This window comes from Entelurus aequoreus, linkage group LG05 (genome assembly GCF_033978785.1).
Source record: "Entelurus aequoreus isolate RoL-2023_Sb linkage group LG05, RoL_Eaeq_v1.1, whole genome shotgun sequence".
Taxonomy (NCBI): domain Eukaryota; kingdom Metazoa; phylum Chordata; class Actinopteri; order Syngnathiformes; family Syngnathidae; genus Entelurus; species Entelurus aequoreus.
The window spans coordinates 66,675,305-66,696,322 of record NC_084735.1 but is presented as its reverse complement, the minus strand read 5'-3'; the positions used below and the strand labels follow the sequence as shown (position 1 = coordinate 66,696,322).

The 21,018-nt window shown below is 39.3% G+C and overlaps 2 protein-coding genes across 2 annotated transcripts; both read left to right on the top strand.

Moving 5' to 3' along the window:
• Positions 1-2,478: 2,478 nt before the first annotated feature.
• LOC133649810 (uncharacterized protein K02A2.6-like) lies at positions 2,479-7,422 on the top strand. The gene is made up of 2 exons (XM_062046483.1): positions 2,479-5,520; positions 5,599-7,422. Exons 1-2 carry the CDS (start codon positions 3,021-3,023, stop codon positions 7,005-7,007), a joined length of 3,909 nt encoding a protein of 1,302 aa, XP_061902467.1. The 5' UTR covers positions 2,479-3,020; the 3' UTR covers positions 7,008-7,422.
• Positions 7,423-10,296: 2,874 nt separating this feature from the next.
• Positions 10,297-20,738, top strand: tmem135 (transmembrane protein 135). The gene is made up of 15 exons (XM_062048691.1): positions 10,297-10,483; positions 10,837-10,964; positions 12,390-12,482; positions 12,606-12,639; positions 12,844-12,909; positions 12,982-13,028; positions 13,112-13,153; positions 13,227-13,409; positions 14,815-14,884; positions 16,963-17,130; positions 17,203-17,266; positions 17,353-17,429; positions 18,518-18,616; positions 18,687-18,754; positions 18,844-20,738. Exons 1-15 carry the CDS (start codon positions 10,346-10,348, stop codon positions 18,992-18,994), a joined length of 1,428 nt encoding a protein of 475 aa, XP_061904675.1. The 5' UTR covers positions 10,297-10,345; the 3' UTR covers positions 18,995-20,738.
• The last annotated feature ends 280 nt before the right edge of the window (positions 20,739-21,018 follow it).

The window sequence follows — 21,018 nt, the reverse complement described above, 5'->3', positions numbered from 1 at the left end:
GGCAGCCCTTTGAGGCAGTAAAGCAGCGACCGCCTCCGTGGAATCAAACCCCCCCCCCCCCCCCCCCCCCACCATGCAATCTTCTCGCGATAATTATGACAGTTTTGAGATTATATCATTCAACTGGGAAATGAAAGTAATTGATCCAATTATATGAACGTGCACGGTCATGATATATTTCCACAAAGCAAACACTCTTATTTACATATTACAATAGTGTAGCATTTATAGTGCGACGTAATGGTTATTATATACGCTTAAAAGGTAACTTTTGGAGCTGTTTTAGCCTTTCTTTTGTAGCAAATAAATGAATCAGATTACCAAAATGTAAAAAAAATATATAGATATATTGTTAAATTACTACTTATTAACAGTGCCAATCATTAATTATCCATGTTATTATTATTATTATAGAGGTTTATTTGAAATAGGGACAGATACAAAAACATAGACATCTGAAACAGTTATCCGATGCATGCATCACAGTGTTTGTAGCCAAAGCTAATTTACAACACTTGTCCCCAACAACAACAACAACACAGATCCAACATCATTAAAATAGGAAAATAAAAGATAGAATGAGTTGATAATAATGATAATAGTAATAACACAGACAAAGTGCAAACTAGATAAAAGCCAATAATAATAATAACACAGACAAAGTGCATATATAATATTATATTATTATTATAAAGGCAGAATTGCTTACTCTCTTATGTTGTGGCCAATGGTGTAATATGCAATGCTGGCATCTGCTGGCGTTATATGTGTACTGCAACTGCGGATGATTGGGCTCTTGGTAGAACATAATAGTGGTTCGCGATAGATTACGTGTAATTGTCTTGTGTTGAGAAATGTTCTAATCATCTCCCTTGGCTTCGCAAGTTGTTTTTGTTTTTTTGGCATCACCATAGCATGCACATCCTGAGAGAATGCTTATTTACTTTGCCTATTGCCCCAAAAAGTGCTGCTCGTTGCTCTGATTGTTTTGTTTTTTTAAATGATATTTTCTGTTCCCAGTTTGCTTTTAGCAGCTGTAATGTGCATATTTGATGATATTCCTTAACCAACTCATGTTATTGGACTTTCTTAAATTTTAAATTTTTTGCAACGTTTTTTTTATAAACCTTTATTTATAGTATTCAACATTTATATACAAGCAAATTAATAATAATAAACAAAACAAGTACAGAAACTGTACAAAAACAGTACAAAACAGCGCCAGGGGTTTGTAAACTCAATAAAGCAACTAAAGTAGAATGCAAAATGAATATATGTAGGAATGTGTAAAGCATAGGCTCACACAAGTTCCGAAAATAATCCAAATTTGGAGCACAGCATCATAGTTTTCACATCTTTTTTCATGTTATTTGACTTTTTTATAATCATTATTATTATTTTTTTATAAACCTTTATTTCTAATATGCAACATTTATATACAATCAAGAAATACTAATAATCATAACAAGTACAGGAAGAGTACATGAACAGTACAAAACAGCGCCAGGGGGTTAATGTAAACTCAATAAAGTAACTAAAATAGAATGCAAAATATCAGTGACGTGCGGTGAGGTTCATGGCTGGTGAGGCACTGACTTCATCACAGTCAGATTTACAAACGTATGAACCCTAAAGAGTATCTTATTCACCATTTGAGTGGCAGCAGTTAACAGGTTGTGTTTAAAAGCTCATACCAGCATTCTTCCCTGCTTGGCACTCAGCATCAAGGGTTGGAATTGGGGGTTAAATCACCAAAAATGATTCCCGGGTGCGGCGCCGCTCCTGTCCACTGCTCCCCTCACCTCCCAGGGGGTGAACAAGGGGATGGGTCAAATGCAGAGGACAAATTTCATTACACCTAGTGTGTGTGTGACAATCATTGGTACTTTAACTTAACTTTAACTTTATACATACAAACTGTAGCACACAAAAAAGCACATTTAATAAAAAAAAAACGTTATTATGGTCTTACCTTTACTTATAAAAGAAGTCCATGCGCCGCTGTTGTGCTGGATAATGCACCCCCGCCTGACTGAAATATGAAATCCGTGCTGCAGTCTGCAGGTGTACCCAGAGCCGGCCCAAGGCATAAGCGTACTAAGCGCTTGCTTAGGGCCCCGCGGCCACCAGGGGGCCCCCAAAAGCAATTAACAAAAAAATTCTTATTTTTAATTTTTTGCATGTACGTGTCTGAGTCGGACTCGTACATGGCAGTGATTAGTATTAATAACAAAGTCGGCCATCAGATTTCTTACAGTGATGTCATAAATGACTTTGCCTCCAGAAAAGCCAGGAAGCACAGGTTTTAAGGAGTGGGTGGAGTGGTGTGGGTGGTGAAGAACAGAGGAACAAAACTGCGATGTGATGGTCAAATGTGTGAATTAAGGACCTTAATTTAAGGTAGTTTATTTGGATTTTTTCCCCAAAATGTTTTTGCACATCGTTATTGTTATAATGTGAACATTCATGAAAGCATTATTAAGTTGCACTCATTAGAACAACGGCAATATAGCCAAGTGCCCACTTGGTGTCGCTGTAGGATAAGGAATGGATGATTTTCGCATGTGCTGTTTACTATGTGATGTCCCTAGGACTTCTGGGTTGTGTACGTGATCCTCCGATAGACAGCAATGTTACGTCGGCTCCGTGTCTGTATTAATAGTAACTCTGCAGTACTTTAATAAAGTGTATTTCGGCTAAGAACCTTTTCCAGTGGTCCTTGAAAAAGAGCACAAGTTACCACATATTTTTGGCGACGAGGTGAACTGGTTTTTGTTTTTTTCGTGTGTCTCCGGTTTGTTGTTTTGTAAGCTAAGCTAAGTGTGCTAAGTAAGCTAGGCGGCCGTGCGTGACCGACGGCGCCGAGGAAAAACACAGAGGAGAGACGCAGTTCGCAGCAGTGAAGCAGAACGGAGGACGGCAGTGTGTGTCGGCGGCTGCAGAGGAGCAGCTTGAAGAGGAAATAAAAAAGGCACCCGGAGCTACAGAAGAGCTGCGTGGAGAGGGAGCCTCAAGCTAGGATGGCTACATATGGGACTGTCGGTGAATTTGTGGAGGGACACGAGGACTGGACGGAGTATGAAGAAAGGTTGGGACACTTTTTCTCTGCTAATGGGATTACAGAAGAGGATAAAAAGCGCTCTATTCTCCTGAGTGCGTGTGGAGCAAAGACTTATAAGTTGATAAGGAACTTGGCCACACCGCGGAAACCGGGAGAGATCCCATATGATGATCTTGTCACGCTCGTGGGAAACCACCACAATCCAAAACCTTCTGTGATAGTCCAAAGATTCAAGTTTCACAGCTACTTCAGGAGGCAAGGTCAGTCTGTGGCTAACTTTGTAGCCGAGTTACGGCAGCTGTCAGAACATTGTGATTTCGGGGCAGTGTTAGATGATATGCTACGTGACAGATTAGTGTGCGGCATTAATAATGACGCCACACAACGCCGCCTGCTGGGGGAAACTCCACCACTGACGTTCAAGAAAGCTCTGGAAACCTCCCAAGGCATGGAGATGGCTGCTAATAATGCCAAGGATATCCAGAAAGGACATGGAGGAGCACAAACAGCAGCAGTGCACCATGTCAGGAGAGAGACTGGTAAGCATGAAAGAAAAGTGGAGTGTTTTCGTTGTGGAGGGGGACACTATGCAAATGACTGTAAATTTAAAGACGTTGTTTGTCATGCTTGTAACAAAAAGGGACATTTAGCCAAAAAGTGCAGAAGCTCAAAGGGGAAGGGCAAGCCGGGGCTGGGAAAAATGCAGCAGGCTCAGGCAGCCACACATCACCTAGATGAAGAAGATAAAGAGGCTGTGTGTTCTTTTAACATGTTTGGTGTGGAAACGGATGAAGAACCACCTGAGCCTTACTATGCAACAGTCACTGTAGGAGGGCAGGACATTAAGTTTGAGATTGATTCAGGAGCTACAGCCTCCGTTATCAGTGAAGACACTTACAGGAGGACGTGGGGGTTTAACCAGCCTCCCATCCGCCCATCAAAGCTCAAACTTAGGACCTATACAGGGCAGCCCATTCCTCATTTGGGAGTGGTTTATGTGGACATTTTAGCAGAGGGTCAAAAAGCTAAAGGCAGGCTGGTGATCGCTAAAGGCAGAGGGCCCAGTCTTTTGGGCCGCGATGTGCTTAGAAAAATCCGACTCAACTGGCATGAAATAAAATATGCAAGCACAACAGAGGTCACTCTGCAGCGATACAGTGATGTGTTCAAGGATGAGCTGGGAACACTTAAGGGCATGACAGTAAAGCTCCATGTTGACCCTGAAGCCACACCTAGGTTTTTCAAGCCCAGAGCAGTGCCCTATGCCATGAAAGGCAAAGTTGAAGAGGAACTGGAACGATTACAGAAGCTGGGCATCATCAAGCCCGTCCAGTTTTCAAGGTGGGCAGCACCCATTGTTCCAGTGTTAAAGGAGGACAAAACTGCACGGATATGCGGGGACTACAAAGTCACAGTGAATCAGGTCTCTAAGCTGGAGGAGTATCCATTGCCACGCATAGACGACCTGTTTGCGACCCTGGCAGGGGGTAAGCTGTTCACAAAGCTGGACATGAGCCAGGCCTACCAACAGCTACTGCTCGACGAGGATTCAAAAGAGTACGTCACGATCAACACACACAAAGGTTTATTCAAATACAATCGCCTGGTGTTTGGAGTGGCATCCAGTCCTGCCATTTTCCAAAGAACAATGGACACTCTGCTGCAGGGGATTCCGCATGTAGCAGTGTACTTAGATGATATTTTGGTCACAGGGGCCACGGAGGTGGAGCATCTGGCTAACTTGGAAGAGGTGCTGAAGAGACTCTCAGAAGCAGGGCTGCGATTAAAGCGCAGCAAATGTGTGTTTCTAGCACCAAGTGTGACCTATCTGGGACACAGGATCACAGCACAGGGACTCTGCCCAGTGGAAGACAAAGTGAGAGCTATTAAGGAAGCTCCAAACCCCAAATGCATCACTGAACTCAGATCGTTCTTAGGCATGGTGAACTATTATGGCAAGTTTCTGCCCGACCTCTCAAAAGTTTTGGCCCCACTGTACAAGTTGCTTCACAATGACACGAAATGGCAGTGGTGTGAGGAGCAGGAGGCAGCTTTCAAGGAAGTGAAAGAGCTCCTCCATTCAGCAACGCTCCTGGTTCACTATGACCCGGATAAACAGATAACACTTTCATGCGACGCCTCGCCCTATGGAGTCGGGGCAGTTCTTTCGCATGTAATGGAGGACGGATCAGAGAAGCCGGTTGGCTTTGCTTCACGTACCCTGACAAAAGCGGAGCAGGGATACTCACAGCTAGACAAAGAAGGTCTGGCCATCGTGTTCGCTGTCAAGCGCTTTCATCAGTATCTCTATGGTCGCGCATTCAAGATCTACACAGACCATAAGCCACTGATGAGCCTGTTCAGTGAGACCAAATGTATCCCACCGCTGGCCTCAGCCAGGATACAACGTTGGGCGCTCACACTGTCAGCCTACCAGTACGCCATAGAGTACAGAGCAGGTAAGGATAACGCAAATGCCGATGCACTGAGTCGGCTGCCTTTACCTGACACGCCTGCTGTTACTTATGTGCCTCCAGAGACTGTTTTCTCACTGGAAAAGCTGGAAGAGACACCTGTGAAAGCATCCCGGATCAAACAGTGGACAGAGAGGGACCCAGTCATGTCCCAAGTAAAAACTTTCCTTTTACAAGGCTGGCCCAGTGTGATAGAAGGAGAGGAGTTGAGGCCTTATACTAAACGTAAAACTGAACTGAGTCTGCAAGATGGCTGCATCTTTTGGGGTGCGAGGGTCATTGTACCTCCCCCAGGCCGTTCACAGATTGTGGAGGAAATACATGAGACTCATCCAGGTGCATCGCGGATGAAAAGCCTCGCAAGATCCTATGTCTGGTGGCCAGGACTGGATAAGGATCTGGAGGACAAAGTGAAAGGATGCACGCAGTGTCAGATTAATCAGAACATGCCTCCACCTGCTCCTTTGCACCCATGGGAGTGGCCAGACCGTCCCTGGTCTAGGCTACATATGGACTTTGCGGGCCCTTTTAAGGGGCAGATGTTTCTCCTAATGGTGGATGCGCATTCTAAATGGATTGAGGCCCACATCATGAGCAACATCACAGCCCCCACAACCATCGACAAACTCAGGCAAGTGTTTGCAGTACACGGCTTGCCTGACACACTAGTCACTGATAATGGTCCGACTTTCACCAGCGAGTTGTTCAGTGAGTTCATGCAACAGAACGGCATTCATCACATAAGAACAGCTCCTTTCCACCCAGCCTCAAATGGACTGGCGGAGCGGGCTGTTCAGACAGTGAAGGAGGGCCTGAAGCGAATGACAGGTGACTCACTCAGCACTCAGCTTTCACGATTCCTGTTTAAATACCGCCTCACGCCACAGACTACAACGGGGCGCACGCCAGCAGAGATGCTGATGGGGCGTCGGCCCAAGTCAAGACTGGACCTGCTGCGTCCGGACATGAAGGCAAAAGTGCAGGGAAAGCAGGAAAAACAGAAAGAAAGACATGATCAACATGTACGTGAGAGACAGTTGAAACCAGATGACTGTGTCTATGTGAGAAACTTCAGCAGCAACAACAACCAGCAGTGGCTACCTGGGATTATTCTCAAGAGGAGTGGGCCAGTTTCCTACGTTGTTAAGCTGACTGATGGACGTATCTTCCGCAGACATCAGGACCATGTGCGCCTGCGGCAGGATACAGGCTCAGACACAGACAGTTCCACTGAGTTTCCAGGGGCTGGACCAACAGCAGTAGGGGTGGGTTCGCCAGAGTCTGAGACAAGGACAGAGGCTTCTGTTTCCTCTGGAGAGGATGGACACTCTCACACTGACATCCAGACCTCTCCCAGTCTCCCTACACCAGATCCACCGAAGTCACCCACACCAGCGGTGTCTGCTGGGTCACCAGAGGTAGTGCGAAGGTCGCATCGCACTCGCAAACCTCCAGACAGACTGAATGTGTGACTGAAAGTTTAAATCTGCCATGTTTTCATGTTTTCAGGTTTATATTGCTAAACAGTTGCTGAGACAGTACTTTAAGTTTATGCGTACGCCAGCTAATGATAACCACCGTTTTGGGTTTTCTCAAAGTCCATTTATATTTTTGGGAATGTTGGAATCTAAAGGGGGAGAAGTGTTATAATGTGAACATTCATGAAAGCATTATTAAGTTGCACTCATTAGAACAACGGCAATATAGCCAAGTGCCCACTTGGTGTCGCTGTAGGATAAGGAATGGATGATTTTCGCATGTGCTGTTTACTATGTGATGTCCCTAGGACTTCTGGGTTGTGTACGTGATCCTCCGATAGACAGCAATGTTACGTCGGCTCCGTGTCTGTATTAATAGTAACTCTGCAGTACTTTAATAAAGTGTATTTCGGCTAAGAACCTTTTCCAGTGGTCCTTGAAAAAGAGCACAAGTTACCACAGTTATGTACATTTACATAGTTTTAATATGTACTAGTAACTTTATATTTGTTTATAAACCGTTATGTTACCTTGTTTCTAGTAACTATGTTCATTAATATTATTTAAGTATTTGCTTGATATTTAATTTAATTATGTTGTTTTTTGTACAATTGAATTTGTTCCTTTTTATATGTATTTAAGTGATTTTATTGTTGCACTTTATTGTTTTTCTTGCACTACGAATTATTTTTGCACATTGCTGTTTCAGGTTTTTGTTACCAAAAATAAAAAAGTGAATCAGAATCAGCTTTATTGTCCAGTTATGTTTAACACACATGGAATTTAACTTCAGTAGACTGCGCTATCTTTGTACAAAGTAAACATTAAATATGAACAATTAACTAAAAATATAAACTAGTAATTAAAGACTAATATGTACAGGACTGATGAGACAAGATGACACTTTTACTGTAAATACAAAGCTTTATCACTTGGACTGTTCAACCCCAGGCAACTCTTGTAGCTGAATGTTTTCCACATTTTAAGATTAGGAACCATATGTGGCACTCTGGACATCATTCGTTCATTCATTGGTATTATTTATGTTCTTAACTGGGCCACCGCCATATCTTTATAAATAACATGTCATTTGTAAAGACATGCCAGGCTGACAATAGGATAATGTAAACAACACTGCCAGAGCCGCAACGAGTTTATAGTAGGTGTGTGAATGATCAACAATCAATATTATTGGCAGAAATAGAGGGCCCCAAAATCAAATTTTGCTTAAAGCCCCATGGAGGCTTGGGCCGGCACTGGCTGTACCTAATGTTGTGGCCCAGCAGTCATTCACAACTCCTCCAACACGAACATAATTGTTTTTGCACTTTTTGGCTTCTTATTAAATAACTTTTTTAAATAGATTCAATCTTGCACGTGGAAAGTTTAAGTGTGGGCTTCAGTTGATATAACAGGGGGTGCATTCTACGGCGGGAGTGCATTATCCAGCAAAGGACGCGGGATTGATTGATTGATTGATTGAGACTTTTATTCGTAGGTTGCACAGTGAAGTACATATTCCGTACAATTGACCACTAAATGGTAACACCCGAATAAGTTTTTCAACTTGTTTAAGTCGGGGTCCACTTAAATTGATTCGTGATACAGATATATACTATCATATATACTATCATCATAATACAGTCATCACACAAGATAATCACATTGAATTATTTACATTATTTACAATCAGGGGTGTGGAGGGGCGGGGGGGGGTAGGATATGGACAGCAAGTAGTGGACATAGAGAGAGAGAGAGAGAGAGAGAGAGAGAGAGAGAGAGAGAGAGAGAGAGAGAGAGAGAGAGAGAGAGATCAGAAGGCATAAGAAAAAGTATCTGCATTTGATTGTTTACATTTGATTATTAGCAATCCGGGATTACTGCGAGCCTCAGCCAGTGCGTCTTCGCAGCCGTTTTATGATTGCTCAGCACAAGAAATACGTTACACATACAGTTGTTGACAAAATACACTGTACATTATATACCTCAGCTAACTAAACTATGGAAATCTATAATATAATTCATATAGCAATACGGTCTCACTGCACAGCAGGCTAGCAGTTAGCCGAGTCATTGCTCAACTGGCTGCTGATCACAGCAATTAAGTCTCTTCTCAGTATTTGAACGGCAAATGTTAAAATTCAGCGATTTTGAATAAAAATAATCTAAAACTGGTGAAGTTAAATGGAAAATAACGCTATAGTATAATCACTGGATACATATAACAATTTAATACATTTTTTTTCTTTTTAAAAATGTTTTCTTTCCATGATGGCACGCGAGGCCCCGCCTCACCTCCCTGACTGCACGTCACTGCAAAATATGTAACAACATGTAAAGCCATAGGCTCACACAAATTCCGTAAATAGTCCAAATTTGAAGCACAGCATTATAGTTTTCACAGCTTTTTTCATGTTATTTGACTTTTTTTTTCTTAAATAAACATTTATTTATAATATGCAACATTTACATACAAGCAAAGAAATAATAATAAACAAAACACGTACAGAAATACTGCAAAAACAGTACAAAACAGCGACAGGGGGTTGTAAACTCAATAAAGCAACTAAAGTAGAATGCAAAATAAATATATGTAACAAAATGTAAAGCCATAGGCTCACAAGTTCTGTAAATAATCCAAATTTGGAGCACAGCATCATGGTTTTCACAGCTTTTTTCATGTTATTTTACTTTTTTTTATTTAATAAACCTTTATTTCTAATATGCAACATTTACATATACAAGCAAAGAAATAATAACAACCAAAACAAGTACGGAAACAGTGCAAAAACAGTACAAAACAGCGCCAGGGGGTTGTAAACTCAATAAAGCAACTAAAGTAGAATGCAAAATAAATATATGTAACAAAATGTAAAGCCATATAGGCTCACACAAGTTCTGTAAATAATCCAAATTTGGAGCACAGCATCATAGTTTTCACAGCTTTTTTTCATGTTTTTTGACTTTTAAATTTTTTTTTTATAAACCTTTATTTATAATATGCAACATTTACATACAAGCAAATAAATAATAATAAACAAAACAACAGAACAAAACAGCGCCATGGGGTTGTAAACTCAATAAAGCAACTAAAGTAGAATGCAAAATGAATATGTGTAGCAATGTGTAAAGCTATAGGCTCACACAAGTTCCGTAAATAATCCAAATTTGGAGCACAGCATCATAGTTTTCACATCTTTTTTCATGTTTTTTTGGACTTGTACTGTTTACTCGTCCTGCCATGACGTCATCCAAACGCCGTGTGAGCGCGCGCGTCCCCGCGTGCGCGCCCCACTGGACTCGGCTGTCACTCAGTTGACTAGCAGACAGCCATGGCTGCCCTCAGCAAGCTAACGCGCAACTGCTATGAAGTCGGCCACACATGGAGCCCGTCGTGTATGCAGTCCGCGGCGGACATAACCAGGGGGGCGCTGGAGGTCTCCTTCAAAATTTACGCCCCTCTTTACGTGGTGGGTTCCGCCTGTTTGATACGTGTTGACCTCGAAGCTAATGCTAGCCCGGCTAAACTACTTGTGGGAATTGTTCTGAACTCTTCGAGACGCGGAGATGCTCCTTAAAAGTGATTAAAATGATATTGTGTTACAAGGAGTGTGCTGAGTTACATAGTAAATTCGAAGTTGCAAGTTGCCTGGCAAATCCAGTTCAAGCTGGTCGATGTCAATTTGTAACTGTACTGTAGAATTAGTTATTTACAGACCACGATCACAGTCATGGGTTGTGTGCGTAGATAAACATTTAATAAAGCTTTCTCTACTCTTGTCGAACCACTGACTTTGTACTGACTTTACCCTCTAACACACAGATAGCAGCCATTCTCAGGAGAAGGAATAAGGATTACTACCTAAAAAGGCTTCTACCTGAGATATTACAGTCTACCTCTTTCCTCACTGCCAATGCAGCCCTCTACATATTCTTCTTCTGCATTCTCAGGTGAGTTATTTCCTGCTTGATAGATTTTTTTTCTCTTATCACCTGATAATTGCATGTTTCCTCTGTCAACACACTGATTCAAGTTTCCTTATTCAAAAGCAAAATCTGCAAAGTAAATAAACCAGTACAATGAGACTATATCCAAATCTATTTCACAAGTGCTGGAAGTTTAGCCCATATTTCTCTCTATTGACAGAAAGTGAAACCTCACTGCAGCTGTACTAAACAGCAACTAAAATGCTTAGAACATTAAAGCCATGTTTTTTCCAAGCCCGAAACCGATTACTAATAGTCAGGGAGATGGATAACCATCATTTTTAGCCGATATTTATCTGCAGTAAAATGAAGCTAAACATGAATAGTATATCAATCAATCAATGAATTAAAGTTTATTTATGTAGCCCTAAATCACGAGTCTCTCAAAGGGTTGCACAAGCCACAACGACGTACTCGGCTCAGGGGAACTTCAAAATGTTCAATATTTTTTTAAGTGCAATGTTTGCCAGCATAAATTTGAAAGTGATCCCGAATTAACAAAGGTCTTAACTCATTCTCTTTCTATGCCACATCAATGTGGAATGCGCTCCCAACAGGTATAAAAGAAAGGGCATCTCTATCCTCCTTCAAAACCGCAATAAAAGTTCACCTCCAGGCAGCTACAACCCTAAACTAACACCCTCCCCAGATTGTTAATAATCAAATGTAAACAATCAAATGCAGATACTTTTTCTTATGCCCTCTGATATCTCTCTCTCTCTCTCTCTCTCTCTCTCTCTCTCTCTCTCTCTCTCTCTCTCTCTCTCTCTCTCTCTCTCTCTCTCTCTCTCTCTCTTTTTTCTCTCTCTCTCTCGCCCTCTCCTTATGATGATAGTATATATCTGATAGTATATATCTGTATCATGAATCAATTTAAGTGGACCCCGACTTAAACAAGTTGAAAAACTTATTCGGGTGTTACCATTTAGTGGTCAATTGTACGGAATATGTACTTCACTGTGCAACCTACTAGTAAAAGTCTCAATCAATCAATCAAAAAATCCAATTTATTTTTATGTTTGTCTACTTACATAGTACAATCAAAAGTTCTTGACTTTCTAATTGCAATGGTAAACATACTAATGAGAAATAAGTGTATTGTCTTTGAAAGGGTTACTTGCAATATTATCATTATATATTTTGATGACTTTAGTGCTAATAATAATACCATTAATTTGTGGAACAATATATCATCCAGCAAAAACTGTTATCGGCAGAGGCCTAACTCTGTGTCTGTATTTTTTCGCCACACGCTCTTAACGAGTTCTAATTCTTTTTGTGGGGTATTAATATTTGATGGGAGTAATCACGAAGCATAACACAGGGACCACTGACAAACAGCAATGCAATAAAGTGCAGTTAATTATACTATATGTATTTCCATTGTAGGAAACTACTGGGAGGGTTTTATTCATGGTCCATTGGGTTTGGCTCAGCACTGCCCGCCTCCTATATCGCAATCCTCCTGGAGCGTAAGAGCAGGTGAAATTTATGATTTTTTTTTTCCTACATTTACCACAATATCTTCCCAATAATACTTAATTTGTGCTGTGGATCTCTTGGCTGTGTCCTAATTGTGTGTGTTGACATATCCTCCCTGTACAGGAGAGGACTCCTCACAATATACATGACAAACATTGTAAGTGTTGCTGCTGTTTAGTAAAACAATGCTCAGTGACTCAACTGCTGAGAGTACCAGGCTTTTAATTGAGAGGAGGACTATTTGTACAATTGCCTGTGATTGTGTAACTGCCCCACAGTTTCTTTTTGTGTGTGATTATATTTCATAATTTAACTCCATATGATTTTGTTATACAAAACTAATGCTGCAGTTTGTTGGCAGGCCACTGAGACTTTGTTCCGCATGGCAGTGACACGAGGAATAATCCAACCTATCAAACATGGCGAGGTAAGATAATTTGTTTTGTTTTTTACATTATTTTATTCTGACCATCTGCTTTCCCCTTTTTGTTCCCGTTAGGTGCTTCTGTTCTGCATTACAGCCTCCCTCTACATGTTCCTCTTCAGGTCAGCTCATCTCAGTGATTGTATGAAACATCTTCATACAGATCAATATGATTATTTAGGTGAAACGTTGTCTCATCCTACAGGAGTAAAGATGGTCTTAAAGGCTTTGCATTCTCTGCATTGAAGTAAGTTACTCAGCTTCGCGCTTGATATACGGACTACTCACGACAGTCAAACAGTTTATGTCTTTTTCTGTAGGTTCATCATTGGCAAGGAAGAGATTCCATCTCACTCTGTTACGGCTGAGCCTGATAGCAAAAGGCTTCGAGAGGAGCAAGCCGCTGTACAGTCTGATGCTTCACATGTTTCAGCGATGATGCAGCGTGATTCCGGGAGGAGCAAATCTATGTTGTCCTACACCAAGCAACTGCTGGAGTCAATGTGAGGGAATATGATTACTCTCACTGGCATGTGCAAACAGACTATTCTCTCTGTCTCTGCTTTGTGTTTGTAGGATTGGCACATTTCTGAGAAAATACTGACTTTTCATGCCCATCCCTAATGCTTACATAACATACCGTAAATGCCATAGCTGGGTGAATAATTAACCAAACAACATTCTTCTATAGTTTTCCAGAATAAATAACTATTCCTATTGTTCTTTTTTTAATTTAATCGACTATTTAAATACATGAGACAATGTTCAATGGCATACCAGCGTTTCCCACAGGACTGCAATCTATTTGTGGTGTGGTAGGGTCTAATTAGCATAATTGGTCATGACGCATGCGCATGGGATTTTTATAAATGCTTCTAGAGACAAAAAGTGAGTAAAAAACATTAAAACTAATATATTTAGAAGTATAGTTTCTTACAGTCCAATTGGAATAGTATGGGATAGACTTAATTCATACAACAACGGGGAAAATTGTGGTTGCAGTGTAGATTTTATACCCAGTAATAAAAGTAAAATGTGATAAAAAATAAAACGAGTAATAGTAATAAAGCCGCCCCTCGTTTATCGCTGTTAATTGATTGCGGACATGACCGCAATTAATACATTTCCGTGATGTAGGAATGTAATTATTCTTGGCAATTATAATTGATTATTATATACCGGTACGTATATATTATTATATTATATTATCAATTATTTTCTTAGGTATAGTAAAAAAAAACCTGTCTACGACATTTTAAATACGTTTTTCAACATCATTGGAGCCCTCCAGACGAAAGTGACAGTCTTAAGTCTCCTTTACACTCTTTTAATCCAATATAGTAATGCTGTTTTAGGCTGAGCCAATCAGTGGCCACAATACTGAACAGCGTGATCTGATTTGTTTTGTTTTCTCTCATGACCAATACAATTGTAGTATTGATTTTTTTGGTTATTTAGCCATTGTTATTCTTAAAAGTGCTTAATTTAGGACTAAAACATTGTAGAATATGCTTAAAAAATCTGCAATGTGGTGATGCCGAAATATTTGAAGCGCGATGTGGCGAGAAATAATACCACCAGTACCACCTTTGCACACTATTGCACACTAAATGATTGCACTGTGTACAAATAATAAAAACACTATCGTTACAATCATATTGCACTCTGAGCATATATTTTGCACACCAAGAAAAAAAGCAGAATACAATCTTACGGTAGTGTGTTGTAAATAATGTTTGTGAGGGAGGGCGATCAGGTAGCGCCAATTTGTGGCGGTCCAAATTTAGTTGTTACGGGTTGCCACCAGTACAATATTGTGTGGGAAACACTGGCTCATACATTACAGTTATAGACGGCCATGCATTTCTATCTAATTTATGCATTTATTTATCTTTTTCTACAACACAGATGTAAACGAGGTCCAAGACACAGATGTTGCAAACATCACCAGGACAACTGCATTTCCTACTGCATTAAAGTAAGTAATTTTTCACATGACTACACTTTGCATATTCCATTAACAACTCTGTATATCAGTGTTTCTTAATCTTAGGGACCATTGTAGGGCCGCAAGCGCCCCCTAGAGAGCCGCCAAAAAATATGTTTCTCAGCTGTGGTCTGTGTCAGTACTCGATCGGTACCGGAAGACATGAATATTATAATTGGTTGTTCACTAAGAACCAATGTGAACCAAATGCATGCTTCTCTTTCCTGGCTAACAGTGCAGAACAGGTTGTTGGCTAATACTCTTATATTGTTCAAATCAGTAACCGGTAGTAAAACTCCTGCTTTTCTCATGGCCCAAATAGTTCACAGTAGCACTATACATAATCACAATACCAGGGCATCCAGTGAGGGGCATTTTGTACTCCCTCGTCCCAGGAAGAATGCTTCGCGGAAATCTTTTATTTATAGATCTTTATCGCTCTGGAATAACCTGCCTCGAATTCTCACCAGCATTGAAAGTAAACAGGTTTTTAAAAAGAGAGTAATATTTTATCTGAGTTTTTAAATTAGTTTGCTCATTGATGATTTGTTTGGTTTTATATTGTGTAGTTATATTTATATGGTAATTATTATTCTGTGACTGTAAATTGTTTGCTTGTTTTTTATTGATGCTTTTATTTTTTTCTGTATTGTGTAGTTATAATTATATGCTTTTACTTGTAATTGTATTGAATTGTGGACCCCAGGAAGACTAGTGGGTTGTTGAGGCAACCAGCTAATGAGGATCCTTAATAAAAATCAAAAATCAAATCAAATCGGTCCACGCATGTGCACAGCCTACGTCACTTCCGTCAAATTGTTTTACGGCAGTTATGATTATGCCCACCATTCCAGTTACCATGGTTTTCTCTTTTGTAATCTTTATTTGAGTAACAATATCATATAAAAGATTACATACAAAATAAAACAAACATTACTTAAGAATACAGTATTTATTTTGAAACTGTACAGAAACCTGAATGATGATCTCAGCAGCCTTGAATGGCAAAGAAATCAATCTTTTTTTCACTACTTTATTTACATTAAATACATCAATTCCCCGAAAGGGACAAGTGGTAGAAAATGGATGGATGGATGGAATTCACAATAGTGATCAGTTTAAAAGTCTAGTTTTTGTCAGACCACATATATGGATTTAAGTTACAGTAAGTACCTTTTTTAACAAAAAATCAACATTTAAAAAAATTAATTACGCAATGGGAGTTCATTGCATTGACAGAAGAGTAAAAGTGGTTGAAAATGTGGTGATAATTTTTTAAAATCTACTCTTTGTTAATTTTTACATTCTAGTTCCATTTTACTCATAGGTAAGCTATTTTTATACAACACATTAATAAAACATTTAAATATCACAGAACATGACGTAGCAGAAGCTCCGCCGTGAAATATTGTAAGTCCAGGAAGTGATGTAGTCTTCGTGCATGCATGGACCGATCGTGTCTTCCGGTACCGATCGAGTAGTGACAGTTCCTATGGGCCGCAGTGGTACTCAGTTGTAATACAGTTTTCCACAACTTGTGGCAGTGATGACAATCTCAAGCAAACAGAAAAAGTATGGAGCTGAAGTCATAGAGAAGTTTCTTAAGCACAAAAATTATGACTTATGTGGTGAAGCTGTATTTTCATTTGCACTTAAATTTGATTGACAGTTTAGTTAATAAACCTATTCCTTATTAATTTTGGTTTATTTTAGCACTACATAATTGTATGTACCAGGTGAATGTATTTTTTGTCAGTTTTTTATGAGTGCCTTTTTATGCGATATATTTGGTTAGTACTTATTTTTCTAATCAGCCTGACCTAACCCTAAGGTTTATGTGTTGAAAAATAATAATTTGTGATTAACACACAAGTTGTATATCATTTGACAAGGTTGGGAACTGTAAGTACATTAGATATAATCATTGAATACAGTGAAAATCAAAAGTAAGATGACTAATTTAGTGTTAACATTTGAGTGGGCTCCCGGCCCCTCTGTCGTTTAAAAGTTGTGCCCGAAGTCTAAAAGGTTAAGAACATCTGCTGTAAATGACAATGATTTCCGCTCAGGGTTTCGTGAGAATGTTCAGCGTTGGCTACTTGATTCAGTGTTGCCTTAGAGTGCCATCAGCGTTCCGGCAAGTCTTCTCCAAACCGTCGCGACTTCCCTCCCTCTTCTACAACAAAGACAACTTCCAGCTTGGGGCCTTTTTGGGCTCTTTTGTCAGCATCTACAAGGTATTTTTTATTAATTGATCTTTGTTGTGGGACAGAACTTATTTAGATGTTTCAATTTATTTTCCCACACAGGGAGTAAGCTGCTTGCTTCGTTGGTTGCGGGATATTGACAGTGAACTGCATGCTCTGGTTGCTGGTAAGTCGACACCGGACACACAATCGCATTACAAAAATTGTGTCCTCATTTTACTATGACTCATGTTTCTCCTCTTGTCGTGCAAGGCTTCCTCGCTGGCTTATCAATGTTTTTCTACAAGAGCACGTCGATATCCATGTATCTCTTCTCTAAGCTGGTGGAGGTAAAGGATGTCTTTGAATATAAGGGAATTGGTGCCATTTTCAATGCACGATAAAGTTAACTGTACATTTTTTTCTATCAAGTAAACTGTTCTGCACATTAATCTGGTTACCGATATATATTTAATGAATGCACTTTAAAACAATAATTCAAACCACTTTGAACCCTTAAAAAATGGCACTTGTTGTCTGTCCCCACTTCCTAAAATTTGACTTTACCATGAAATACAATCCTTGAAAATGTTTTTTTATTTACATATTTCGGGTCAATGTTTATTTATTTATATAGCACAATTTTAAAACAGCCAAAGTGCTGTACAAATTAAAAACAAAAGTGGAAAAAAAAGAATAAAAATCACAAAAGGTACAGAAAACTTTATTAAAATAAGCTAATCAAACCAATAATTTCAAATCCTCTGCAGGCCATGAGAAGGCCAAAACGAAGTTCACTCATTTATTTTTTTGTATATTTGATTATTTTTAACTATGACTGGAAGGGATTTAAATCTCAGCACAGTCCTGTCACCTACATTATTTGAATCACTTTATTGTGCTTAGTTTTTTAAATGTATTTCTTCAGGACAGCTCACATTAATGAACAATCTGCTGTAAATGAGCAAGATTACAGCACAGTTGCTCATTTCAAAATGTATCCCCCATGCCAGTGTGGGTGGCACTGCTCATTACTTTCATTTATGTTACTCAAATAAATGGCTTAAGAACATTGTCAAAAATGCCTGAGATGAGCCAATACACATTTTTAGTAATTCAATATGTGTATTATTATCTGACTTGGAGTTGGAAAAAGGCAGAAATTTAGTGAAATTTGAGAGAGTTACAACAAGCAAATGGCCCATATATTTACTTGTACTTAGTTAATCCTTTAACTAGGTTTTGGTGATCAGATGGTACATCAGAGGTATCACAGTTACATCCAGATGTCTCTTTACAGTGTGCAGTAATAAAAAGTGTCACGCATGTTCCAGCGACATTCATGTGAACATGCCACTGCACTCAGTGTGTGTGGGCTTATCTGTTGCACGGAGTTTATCATTAACAACACACGCGATAACCTCTCCTCTCTCCTCAGACCTTGTACTTCAAGGGCATCGAGGCAGGCCACTTCCCGTACTATCCACATGCGGACACAGTCCTCTACGCCATCTCCACCGCCATCTGTTTTCAAGCTGTGAGTCAGAAACACAAAAACAGACATAAGTGTATCTAGCAGTTGTGAGAATATATCGCGCTCATTGTAGGCTGTGATGGAGGTTCAGAACCTTCGGCCTACATACTGGAAGTTCCTTTTGCGTCTCACTCAGGGCAGGTAGTACTGATTTGTTCATTCATCGTCAGATTGATCATTGCTGTAAAGTTATATCCTTTCAAATGTAACCAGGAGTTTTTGCCCCGCAGGTTTGCTGTGATGAACCGACAGTTGCTGGATGTTTTTGGCACTCAGGCCTCCAGGGACTTTCACGGTTTTGTGCCCAAACTAGACCCGCGCTACGTCACAGCACCCAGCCAAATGACACTTCCACCAAGCGGTGACGTCCCACTTCTATGATGTGGGATGAAATGATGCTCTTCAGCTAAGCGATATTTTATTTGGAGGTTATCTTAAGCAGCTGTCCGGGTTGTGGCAAAATAGATGTAATGCCTATGACGGCCTTCTGCTACTCTGTGAGCAACAGAGCATCTGCAGTGAACTTCACGCATTTGTCAGTTTTAGCCTTTTGTTTGTTTTCGCAATGTTCTAATTATATCACCAAATGACTTTATCTAGGTTGTAGCATTCCATCACATTTTTTTTCTCAGGTTCCCAACAGAAGTATGTTTGGTTGTTTTGGATGCCTGTTTTGACTGTGAGACTAATATTTGTGGTAAAGTTACAATACTATGTTTTAGATAATCTACTATGCAGACAGCATGTGTTTAACTGCGTGTGACACAAATGTGCAGGTTTTCTGTTTTAACCAGCTAATTAGTTTCATTGTTAAGTTTAAATTGCATTTGATAACATGGAAATGATTTAACTGCAGAGTCACAGAACTTGTATTTGTAAATTGTCTTAACAGCTGAACAGTGAGCAACATCCATCCATTTTCTACCGCTTGTCCCCACAATATACATTAAACAGTAATAAGAGTGATTCTGATTCACAAGACTAAAACAAAATGTTTTTGTTTATATTTTTTCTGTTAACATTAAGATCAAGCACAAAGTGCAATATGTTGTCTCAAATGTTTAGCATATTTTCCTGTTTTGTTTTTTTCTCAGTTAACAGCTTTTGCCAAAACAAAAATCATCTATTTTGCGTGAGTTTCCTAACACAACAGTTGTATTTGCTCTTCAGTGGACCATAATTATTTGTGTATCAATAGGCAGTAAAAGGTTCAGATTTGATTTCAGAGCATTTTGCATTCAGTACTCAAATACACACATGACCTCTGTTAGAGAATTCACTTTACACAGATGTTATAAAACATATATGTATACAGTACAGAAAGTTAATACAATTTATGTTGCATATTACACCGATGCGATTGCCTGAAAACGTTTTTATGTTGAAATAAAATGTTTTTGGATTTAACGGCGGAGCCTGGTGGAATTTTCCTTGGACGTCCATCCATATATACATCATCTCAAGTTACTTATTTTTTTTTCAGGTTTACTCTGTAATCATTTGTTGACTTGGCAATGAAGGACATAAATGGTATGTTGTAGGGCTGTGAATCTTTGGGTGTCCCACGATTCGATTCAATATCGATTCTTGGGGTCACGATTCTATTCAAAATCGATTTTTTTTTTTCAATTCAACACGATTCTCGATTCAAAAACGATTTTTTTCCCGATTCAAAACGATTCTCTATTCATTCAATACATAGGATTTCAGCAGGATCTACCCCAGTCTGCTGACATGCAAGCAGAGTAGTAGATTTTTGTAAAAAGCTTTTATAATTGTAAATGACAATGTTTTATCAACTGATTGCAATAATGTAAATTTATTTTAACTATTAAATGAACCAAAAATATGACTTATTTTATCTTTGTAAAAATATTGGACACAGTGTGTTGTCAAGCTTATGAGATGCGATGCAAGTGTAAGCCACTGTGACACTATTGTTAATTTTTTTAATTTTTTATAAATGTCTAACGATAATGTCAATGAGGGATTTTTAATCACTGCTATGTTGAAATTGTAACTAATATTGATACTGCCTTGCATGGCAGCTCCCGCCATCAGTGTGTGAATGTGTGTGTGAATGGGTGAATGTGGAAATACTGTCAAAGCGCTTTGAGTACCTTGAAGGTAGAAAAGCGCTATACAAGTATAACCCATTTGTCATTTATTTATATTACTGTTGTTGATAATATTCATTTTTGTTTCACTACTTTTGGTTTGTTCTGTGTCGTGTTTGTGTCTCCTCAATTGCTCTGTTTATTGCAGTTCTGAGTGTTGCTGGGTCGGGTTTGGTTTTGGAATTGGATTGCATTGTTATGGTATTGCTGTGTATTGTTTTGTTGGATTGATTAATTTAAAAAAATAAAAATGAAACAAATTTAAAAAAAAAATATCGATTTTTAAAA

Excerpts from the sequence above, each read along its gene's own strand:
- LOC133649810 (XM_062046483.1), top strand. The coding sequence starts at position 3,021 with ATGGCTACATATGGGACTGTCGGTGAATTTGTGGAGGGACACGAGGAC. Across the intron at positions 5,521-5,598 it reads CGCCATAGAGTACAGAGCAG|AGACTGTTTTCTCACTGGAA; the intron begins GTAAGGATAACG and ends ATGTGCCTCCAG.
- tmem135 (XM_062048691.1), top strand. The coding sequence starts at position 10,346 with ATGGCTGCCCTCAGCAAGCTAACGCGCAACTGCTATGAAGTCGGCCAC. Across the intron at positions 10,484-10,836 it reads TTTACGCCCCTCTTTACGTG|ATAGCAGCCATTCTCAGGAG; the intron begins GTGGGTTCCGCC and ends TCTAACACACAG. Across the intron at positions 12,640-12,843 it reads CAATATACATGACAAACATT|GCCACTGAGACTTTGTTCCG; the intron begins GTAAGTGTTGCT and ends GTTTGTTGGCAG.